The following is a 10,305-nucleotide window of genomic DNA, read 5'->3' as shown; positions in this document are numbered from 1 at the left end:
TTGATTGACGTTGTTACGGATTAACACTGGTAATACTATATGCATATATGCTTGCAGCTGATGTACACGGAAGGAAAAATCACCGAAAATCGTCTCAGTAGCATGATAATAGGATAATCATACGGCAACGCAACTGCTTGTGTCTTATGAGTATTAGTTTATAGATACTGATATTATATTTTACGAAAGAAAGAATCTTGCATCAAAAAAGGAAGTACATATATATATATATATATATATATATATATATACGATTATTTATTAATCATAATTTATTGTATGTCTACCCCGGTAACAACGGTAGGTTTAATAATATGTCGTTATTGTTATTATTACTAATTTTTTATTTTTATTTTTTTCTTCTTTTATTCTAAGCCGCGGAAGCGACGTTTTACAAGAAATACATACAGCAGGGTACGTGAATGAAATGAAATTTTTAAAAGTATGATATATTTTTTATTTAAATAATATTTTTCATATATACAAACACATGATTATGATGAGAAAATTTTACGGAATCAGTAAGATTTCGTCGGGCATGGAATATTGTGTAGGTACGTATACGTATACGTAAATATCATATATACAATACAACAATATATTACATTACTAATATTGTATTGCAATAACTAAATGGCTTGGAATATTTGAGAAATACTATATGTAGAATCGAATCGAGCTTTTCTGCCCAATATTGGTATTATATATAAAAATATATCGGTGCACATTGATATTTGCATATATAACGCCTGAATAGTCTAGAACAATAACGATATAGTAATAATAGTAATTGGATAGAAATTAAAGAGATAACTAAACAAATCAAATCGGCCTTACCATACCTGATATTTTTTCATATCACATAATTAAATACTGTAGAAACTACACGCAAGCATACAGAGCATAAATATATATATATATATAGTAATTGTAATTTTATGAATCTATTTTCATGAATTATTAATCAATTATGTATAAAATAATAATATAAGCGATATACAAAATAATTTCTAGACATAATTGTATCGCTACGCGCATTACGTATTACTTATATCTACTTCATTTCGTCACATTGACGCGAAGCAATGGAAATATACGCGAAAGATTTATTTAGGAAAAAGCAAGTCGAGGTTTACTAGAAGAAGAAGAAGAAGAAGAAAAAAAAACGAAGCGAAATTAATGAAAAAAAATAATTAATAATTCCGAACGGGAGAAATTTAAACGTATTAATTTTTTTTTTTTTTTATAGAGATGATTTGATTTTTTATTTTTTCTCAAATGTTAGTTTTTTTCTTTCTTTTTTTTTTTTTAGTTTTGTTTTTTCCCCGTTTTTTATGACTGTAATTATTGCAGCGAAGACGATGATTTGTATTATAGTGTATACTGCAATACAATGTACCACGTTATGGATATTTTATTATTACCTGCATGTTTCCACACGCGTTCAAACGCTGAAAGGAATTTCTTTTTTGTTTGTTGTTGATTTTTTTTTTTGTTTTTTTGTTTTGTATTGTATTGTAAGGAAAATGATTATGCTTACACGCGCACGATTCTTAATATAGCGTCTTGTATAAATGCCAAAACGAAAGTGTAATTATTTAATGAAATAAATAAAGAATAAGAGCTAAATATATTATTAGTGATAATATAATACATAGATACATGTTATTAATTTTGATCCGTTTGAAATATAATATTATATATATATATATACATATATATATATATATATATATATATATGAACTAGGGAACGATTCATTTACGAATAATTATTTTTTATTTATTTCTTTTTGTGTCGAAAAGCAATTTCATTAGTACAATATCTTGTACAAGAAAGAATAACGATAATTGAAACGTTTTTTTTACTGAGTTAACGATTCTTCTCTTTTTTTTTTTTCTAATAGCCTGTACGTTTCTTCTACTTCTCTTCTACTTGGCCCGTTACTCGGTATTACAAGTCTGCTACGTTTAACTTTAGATATTTTCGAAATGAAATCCGCCTACCTTTTCGCAAAGTAGATGTGCATGTATATTATAAATAAAGTAATCATCTTGCGTATGAAAATCGTTTCTGCTGCACGCGTTTAAAAGAGGAATTGACAAGGAAAAGGCGAAACTCTTAATATAATTTGGGTATATTTTAAAATTAAGAAAAATCAACACAATTTGTATATTGTATAATGTCGGGTAAAATCCGTAAGAAAAATTAACACGAGCTTCTTTTGCGCGTTCACAACTGGGCAAGCTTTTTCGTACAGGACGGAAGTTTATATTTGTATCGGTCAGCAACGGCTCACGCACGAGTCGTATTAATCGATTAAAATAGACTTCTGTGTTAGTATACTAACAAATGTCGGCTACGCGTGACAACGGTAACGTTACGTAAAGTAAAATAAAATCTACGTTTCGACGCCACACGTCGACGTTGATAAAAATTATTATCTACAAATCATGGAAAAATTTCACCCTATTTTGTTCAGTCAATTTTCATACCTAGTAAAACGACGGATTCCGAGCTTAAGGTTTGACAAACGGATAAGCTAATGATATTGAAATGAAATTCAGGATCTTGGTAATAAATTCGAATGGATTCAAAATTTCATTAGCATTAAAAAAAAAAAAAAAAAAGTTATCCAAGTATTGCGCAGATTTCAAACCTAACGAGTCACAGCCAGCGACGTGTTACTGTTGTTCTGAAAATGTCCGGCTCATGGATTTCTCCAAAATCTCAACCCCAGATACACGACGCCAAGAGAATTTTTATTTATAGTTGTCTCTAGTCTCTGGACCGCGACCAGATCCCCACCCTGCCCAAAATATAGCTATATGGTCGCAAACTATTCGCCAAATGAGAATGAAACTCGTCTTGGAAGCTCGTTTTCTTTTTTCATTTATTGGCATTGTCACCTCATTCACAGACATACTGTCTGAATAGACGGGCGCTTTGCTTGTCGATGCGATTCAAGATTCTGAGATTCTTTGCGCCGCAGCTCAACTTTTTGAATTTCCGCAAACGTTGTAAGCAAAAGGACTCGACTGGATACGAAAATCCAACGACTGTTCGGCATTTTCAACTTCGAAAGGTATCTGAAAAGGAGGAACGGGCGATGAAAAATATGAGTCACCGCTTTTGAAAAACTATATGCCAAACTTACCTCGATGTACGGATAAAGACACTTTTGCCCTCGTTCGGTGTAGTACGAATAAATATCGAGATTCAATTTGTAGAAACCAACGTTTGCGTTCTCACCGTAGGACAAATCACTGCATATACCAAACCGATCGGTTTTCCTGTAATCGAATACCATGTTAATCAACACTTAATCCAAAAGTCAAAGTTTAAAAATTGTCAACAGTTTTTGTAGTTAGCGCTATACAAACTTTTTGTCAATAAAATTCCAGACGCCATTTCCCAACATGTGCAACGTTATCTCAAGCCCCGATGACGGCTGACCTGTACTGGGTTCAAAAACTTGTACGGACAGCGCAGGTTTCGAAATATTTTCAGTCTTGATCGTGATCTGCGGCATAGATTGCGCCGTGCTGCTCTCCATCTGAAATTAAAGAAAAAGTAATATTGTATTGGCTGATATGTTGAATGAAAAAATCCTGACACAAATTTATTGATGATACTTGTTTTCATACCGATATATTCTGGTCCGGATCAACTTGTTCGGATATCGTAGGTTCCAAAATATTTTCGGTCTTAACTCTGATTCGCGATACGGATTGCAGCATGCCACTCCCGATCTGAAATGAAACAAAAACTTATATTGTACTGTATGAAATGTTGAATGAAAAAACCCTGACGTAAGTTTTTTGATTATACTTGTTACCGTACCGATAATTTCTCGTCTGCGTTTTCGGGATCTTCTTGGCTTGTCTGTTGCGGCGGTTCTATAATATTTTTTTCAGACACCGACGAGTCGTTGATGTTCGGTCCTTTTGATTGCTCATCATTTTTCGTGTGGTCAGCCTCGTCAGGGTGCTCTTCATCTAAAATTTCCTTCTTTACTTCTTTTGGATCTTCCTCGCGTTCTTGCTGCGGTTGCTCTGTGAGTTTCTTTTTATACGCCAAATAGTCAGCGATGTCCTGTCTTCTCAATTTCACGTAAATATTCGGACACGTTGCGACGTCCTGGCACTTTTTTCGTAAATTTTTCTGGTCCTGGATTTTGGGACTTTCCTCACGTTTCTGTTGCCGTCTCGATTTCTCATCATTTATCCAGCAGTCAGTATCGTTTTCTTGCTTTTTCTCTGATATTTTCTTCTCCACACTTTTGGGATTTTCCTCATGTTTCTGTTGCGGTGGATCTACGAGATCTTTTGCAAACGTCGGATGATCGACGATCTCCTGTCTCCTTATATTCTCATAATTAATCGGCTCATCAGCATTGTTTTGGCGCTTGTTCTCTAAAATTTTCTGGTACACGTTTTTCTGATTTTTCTCGCGTCTCTGTGGCAGTTGCTCTACGAGTTCATTTGTAAATGTCGGGTGATCGACGATTTCCTGTGTTCTCAAATTCTCATAATTAACCCGACGATCAGCATCGCCTTCGAGAAGTCGCTGTAAAATTTTCTTGTCCCAGTTTGTGGGATTTTCCTCACGTTTCTGTTGCGGTGGATCTGCGAGTTCTTTTGCAAACGCCATATGATTGACGATGTCGTGTCTCCTAACATTCTCACAATTGATCGGGTTGTAAGCATCGTTCCGTCGCTTTTTCTCTAAAATTTTCTGCTCCCCGTTTTTCGAATTTTCTTCAGGTTTCTCTCGCGATCGCTCTCTGAAATTTTTTGCAAACGCCATATGATTGACTACCAGCTGTCTCCCTAATTGCTTATAAGTCATCGGGTAATAAGTATCGTCCTGCCACTTTTTCTCTAAAATTTTCTTCTCCACGTTTTTGAGATTTTCCTCGCGTTTCTGTTGCTGTTCCTCCAAGAAGTCTTTTGCAAATGCCATGTGATTGACGATCTGTTGTCTCCCTAATTTCTTGTAATTAATCGGGTCGTTAGTATCGTTACAGCGCTTTTTTTCTAAAATTTTTTCGTTCACGTTTCTCGGACTTTCCGCGCGTTTCTGTTTCGGTTGCTCGACGAAGTCTTTTGGAAACGTCAAACGAGCGACAATCTCCTGTTTCTTCAAATTCTCATTATTGCTTAGGTGGTCAGCATCGTCTTGGTGTTTTTTCTGTAATGTTTTCCGATCCGCGTTTTTGAGATCCTCTTTGCGTTTCTGTTGCGGTAGCTCAACGAGATCTGGTGCAAACGTCAGACGGTCATCGCACTCTTGTTTCTTCACTACAGGATAACGAAACGGGCGGGCAGCGTCGTCCTGGCGCTTATTCTCTAAAATTTTTTGGGTCACCATTTTGGTATCTTCTTTGCGTTTTTGTTGCAGCGGCTCTACGACGACTAAGTCATTTTCTAATACCAGACTGTCGGCGGTCTTCGGTCTTTTCGATTTTTCGTCGTTATCCGTGGAGTCCGAGTCATCTTGACGGCTTCTCTGTAAATATACAAACACAGGTTTTCAAAATATTCCTCAATAGATATACCGAATCAATTCTCGCTTGTAATCGGTGGCTTTTCTCATAAACCTTTTGTTTTGTTGTAACATTGGAGATCTTTCCATTCAAGGTGTGTAACTTGGTATGAAGATGCCGAACCATCTTAGTTGACGTTGGAGAAAAAATGTACTCTTGGCATATCCTGCATAATATTTTTGGGACTCGTCCGGGCACCACCTCCGCCCAGTCTGCGTCAACAAAATGCAAAATTTTATCAGTCAGCGTTGGAACGATCGCGCGCTTGTCGCGATATCGCAATTTTCCAGACACGTTATTAGGTATATAGTTTGATATACTCGCACCTTTTGCCCATTCGATATCAAAGTTCAGCTTACGGATCGGCTTATCGGTCGAGTACATTCCATACCTGGCTTTCATCATCAATCTCATCATGGTATCGCAGTTGTAAATCGAGCTCAGCCCAGGCGTTCTGAAAACACAATAAAATATTCTTAATATGAGAAAAATGCGTCCTTCTTCTTGTCATCCCATTGGTTCTCGTACTTCGATGTATTTAATTAAGAATACCACCCACTTCTTGTAAGCGTCGTCATAAATGTCGCGGAGACTGACCGAAGGTTCAGTTTGTGCCCTCCTGAGCATTGATTTCTTTGCTATTTCGGCCCCGAAAATTTTGCTCATGATTCTCTGATGCTTATGTGGTTCAATTTCGTCAGCATGACCATTTCTCACTATAACTCTGCCTTTGCATTGATTGACTTGTCTATTTGAACAAACAAACGATTGTGAATCTCCTTCCCTCGAGTAGATGTGACCAGACCAAACATACTTAACGGTTCCGGGCACGTTTCCTTCTATCAACACCATCGGCTTTAGGGGAAAAAAGAAAAATTCGATTAGTCGAGTCAGAGTTTGCCATCGAGTTGTCGGAAGATTGAAAAATTATTAAGAATCTTCATTCTATCCATGCCTAAACGATTGATTTGCTAATCAATTTTATACCGGAACTTCAAGCTCGGTTGGGATCTGCAATGGATCGAGGCATTCGATTTCATTTGAAATTTGACAATTCTCATTGTCAATATCATCTGGCAACGTATCGCAGATGATAATTTCCTCACAGTAACTGACATTGTTTTGTCCCCACTCGCCCGTGCCCTCTCCTGTCTCAATATGACGTCTCTGCAATGGAATTGTGACAGGAGAAAAAAAATGTCGATAAGCAAAGTATAAAAGTTTAAGCGTATAATAATACTATATATAATAATCTTACCTCGGGTGAATTGTCACCGTTCTCAATGACATCTACTTCTTTTTTTAGGTTATGTAGCGAGGCGTGATTTATCATGCTCATGTCAAGTAACGTGCAGTCTCGCAATTACTCTTATATCTCAAGTATTCTTCTTCCGCACGGGAATGTGCCAGTCTTGAAATTATCATCCAAGTAGAATAATCATAAATTCATCAAAAATATAAACACTGACGTCGCCAATGATCAATTGTTAGTTACTTGAAGGCTGCCTGAGTTATATGGAGTATTAAGAGTTTAATGTAAGGGACCGAGAGCGAATCGAATAGCGCCGCGAGTGGCCAAATTTGTCTCTAGACGTCGTATTCAGATATCCATATTCACAGCAAGTCTCGGAATAAGTGTTAATGCAGATTCCGCCATTACCGACATGTCCATTTTCTTCAATTAGATAGGTTATGTTACATTTTACGCGATCAGCGTCGGAACTCTAGGAGCAGGTTGGCCAAGTTGGAAGCTTTCGGCGTCTACGGAAATGAATTGACCTTCCGATCGGCATCGAAATCCACTTGTGAGGGGGATCAGGACGCGGTAATTCCTGGTTGACGAATATCGCGATTCCGCGATGGAGGAGGACGGCGCCTCCGATCCGGTCGTCAAGGAGGTGAGGTTAGGCGCAGTTTATGCTTGCCTTAACTTTCAACATTAACTCAGCAATCATTGTGGCATGTTTCCTTTTACCAACTCTATAATCATCCAGATTCCCGTATTCTTGTCGAAAACCCTCGCCGAGAAGCTTTTCATCTTCCAATACCCTCTACGGTCGTCGCGTGGCGGATTCGACAACTTCAACATCTCCAAGTCCTCCATAAAGCCGGAAAACCAGGAAGTACGACTCGAGGTTTCCCTCGACACCGACAATGTCAATTACGATCACAGCAAGGGGGAACAGATCGCCCTCAATGTCGACGGTGCTCTGAAACACGATCAGGAAGGCGAAAGAGCATTCGACAGGTACAAGCGATCGGTCCGATCATATTATCCGTATGATTATTACGCCTGAACTTTTTTTCAATCAGACTTATCGACTGATTTGTTTGGTTGTTTTGTATGAAAATAAATCAGATTAGGACCTAACTTTGCCTTGTATTGATATTGATTGTTTATTTTCGGGTTTCAGTCACATTATGGACAAAACAGTTCTTCATTCCATGCGCGCTCTTCCCGACTGTTCAAACTATGCTGTTGGGGTATTCCAGGACGGAGAGCTGCACCTAACGCCACTGAAAGGCGTGGTTCAAATGCGTCCGCAATTCCATTACCTGGACAAGAGCGACAAGAGAGTGAAGGACGAGGCTAAAGTGGCTGGAGAAGGTAAACTTGTGCTTTTTTAGCTACCTAAGGGCATTGATATTCTTTGCTAATACCGCGCTTTTCCTTCTGCAGAGGCTGAAGACGAAGAGGAGACTGTCAAGCAGGTGAACGTAACATTTGCTAGACAGGAGCCAGAGTTTTTGAAAAAAATGCGGGAACAGTCGTTTCAACATCATACTAAAAAGAGCTTAGAGGAGCGGTGGATTCACACAGAATATGTTACACCCACTTCTGGAAAGGCAGAGGTGAGCATCAGGCTGTTGAAGTAAATTATTTCTTTCCATTACAGATGATCGTTGGTGTTATATGTTATTTTAATTATTCTTTTTTCCTACAGTTGACTAGGATGGAAATGATTTCTGCTTCGACCGAGGACTCTGTCAATACTCTGAATCTAAGTAGTGAAAAGTACCTCTCACTCTTGGCTCCGCCGCCGAAAGAGGATGAAATCGTAAAGGCTGCTGTTCCCAACCCGACCATGTCTCTGAAATATATTCGCACACTGCCGCTTCTCGATCAGATACGAATATTCGTGAAGGATGGTAATTTGACAAGCATAAATAATTTCTCACAAGTATTTGGGCAATGTTACGACGTTTTAGTGTATTAATATGCTAGCTACTTGTCGTCGGTATCGTCAACGTGATTTTTTCAATCCATACAGCAAAAGTCATGGCATTCTCCCAGCTGCGAATTCTTCTCTCCAGCGGGCACGATCCCGCCGCCGTGCTGAAGTACCTTCAACAAGTAGCAGTGCTGGTTCAAGGAAATTGGATCGTAAACAGCGAGCTGGTTTATCCAAAGGACACAATTTCCTCGCACAACGGGATCCCCTCCGACTTGATGTGTCGAGCCCGGGATTACGTCGTAAGTGTTTCATCGATGGCGAGTTTTATTGTCTTTCAAATTAATTATCGATCGCTCGTAAGCGATGATGATATCAAATATTTTTTCCCCAGCTTTTGGCGTTCACCGAATCTCAGCATATCGATCGCAAGACTATATCTTCGGTTGTAAAATTACCATCCGAAGAGGTGACTGAAATATTTACAAATCTTGCCCGTCATCAGACTAAGAAAGGATGGACTCTAATCCTGCCTCGAAATCAAGATTTTTTGGACAGGTAAAATCCGACGATACGACAGTTTAATTAGGCTTCATATTGAACGTTTACGAGATGAGAATAAATTTTTATGGATCTTATCCGGGCTTCCAGACATCCGGAAATTGCTCAGAGACAGGAAATGTTGTGGGAGGCAAAGCGAAAGCACCTAAGAGAGGCAATGGAGCCTCACAATCAGCCGCCTCAGCGACAAAGGCGAAAGTCGAACAGGGAATCGATCGGCTCTGAAAACGAGGAAAGAAACGTAGGCCGAGGTAGAAAAACCCTGAGGGATTCTTCGGTATCCGATAACGACAGCTCCGCCGAAAATGCCAAGCAGAAAAAAATTAACAGGTCCAGAAAATCGTCCGAGACAACGTGACCTAGGCTGGTACGTGAATAAATTGATAACAGAAAGAGTTTGAAAGGCGGAAATGAGGACAAGAAGGGGAAGAAGGATTTTGGTCAGCCGGAACTGTGGGTAAACCGAATTGTCAAATTGATTTATTCTTGGTTAAATATTTATTTAGTTTCTTTCTTTCTTTCTCTCGCTTTTTCCCCTTTTTCACTCATTTCTCGTAATTACCTCAGGTGTTTTCAAAAATTTTACCTGTACACACGATCTAACGACCGATTTATCGTATTTTCAGACATGAATCGTATCGTCGAAGATCAGTATCGATCGAAGCGAGTGTTGATATTACTGCCACCGCCGGAAGTCCTGTCAATAATTATTGTATGTAAAACTATTTATTTTTAATCGGGGAGTATTGTTTGATATCATTTGTATAAAGAAGAAAAAAAGAGACGAATTTTCCACACTCCGTCATCATTTTTACTGATGCTACTCACACAATTGTTATTATTATTGTTATTGTTATCATCGTTTTGAAATGCGTCGGTGTCAATATCTACTGTAGCGTAACATTCGAGAGCTACGTAGTTAAGTTTTTAAGATTACGCATGCACAGTTTAGTTTTTATAGAAGGAATTTTATATTAAATTGGAACGGATGTGTATGCACATATATTTCTACTCTGTCAGAAT

The 10,305-nt window shown here is 38.2% G+C and overlaps 2 protein-coding genes across 3 annotated transcripts; one reads left to right on the top strand and one right to left on the bottom strand.

The window, feature by feature from the left end:
* Positions 1-2,145: 2,145 nt before the first annotated feature.
* Positions 2,146-7,034, bottom strand: LOC124414243. The gene is made up of 10 exons (XM_046895228.1): positions 6,807-7,034; positions 6,536-6,715; positions 6,108-6,403; positions 5,875-6,002; positions 5,603-5,760; positions 3,844-5,511; positions 3,648-3,752; positions 3,384-3,556; positions 3,158-3,293; positions 2,146-3,089 (listed from the first exon to the last, which is right to left on the bottom strand). The coding sequence occupies exons 1-10, from the start codon at positions 6,885-6,887 to the stop codon at positions 2,994-2,996; spliced, it is 3,021 nt and encodes a 1,006-aa protein (XP_046751184.1). The 5' UTR covers positions 6,888-7,034; the 3' UTR covers positions 2,146-2,993.
* A 149-nt stretch (positions 7,035-7,183) lies between these two features.
* LOC124413959 (DNA-directed RNA polymerase III subunit RPC5) lies at positions 7,184-10,254 on the top strand. Of its 2 annotated transcripts, XM_046894781.1 has the most exons (9): positions 7,184-7,446; positions 7,543-7,796; positions 7,963-8,156; positions 8,229-8,401; positions 8,494-8,698; positions 8,821-9,023; positions 9,116-9,279; positions 9,373-9,649; positions 9,909-10,254. In XM_046894781.1, exons 1-8 carry the CDS (start codon positions 7,408-7,410, stop codon positions 9,638-9,640), a joined length of 1,500 nt encoding a protein of 499 aa, XP_046750737.1. In that variant the 5' UTR covers positions 7,184-7,407; the 3' UTR covers positions 9,641-9,649; positions 9,909-10,254. The 2 variants fall into 2 exon arrangements, with proteins under 2 accessions (XP_046750737.1, XP_046750736.1); XM_046894780.1 differs by lacking the exon at positions 9,909-10,254 and having other exon boundaries at positions 9,373-9,688.
* The last annotated feature ends 51 nt before the right edge of the window (positions 10,255-10,305 follow it).

This window comes from Diprion similis, chromosome 13, assembly GCF_021155765.1.
Source record: "Diprion similis isolate iyDipSimi1 chromosome 13, iyDipSimi1.1, whole genome shotgun sequence".
NCBI lineage: Eukaryota > Metazoa > Arthropoda > Insecta > Hymenoptera > Diprionidae > Diprion > Diprion similis.
Note: the sequence above shows the minus strand (reverse complement) of the source record. Positions and strands in the feature narration are given on the sequence as shown.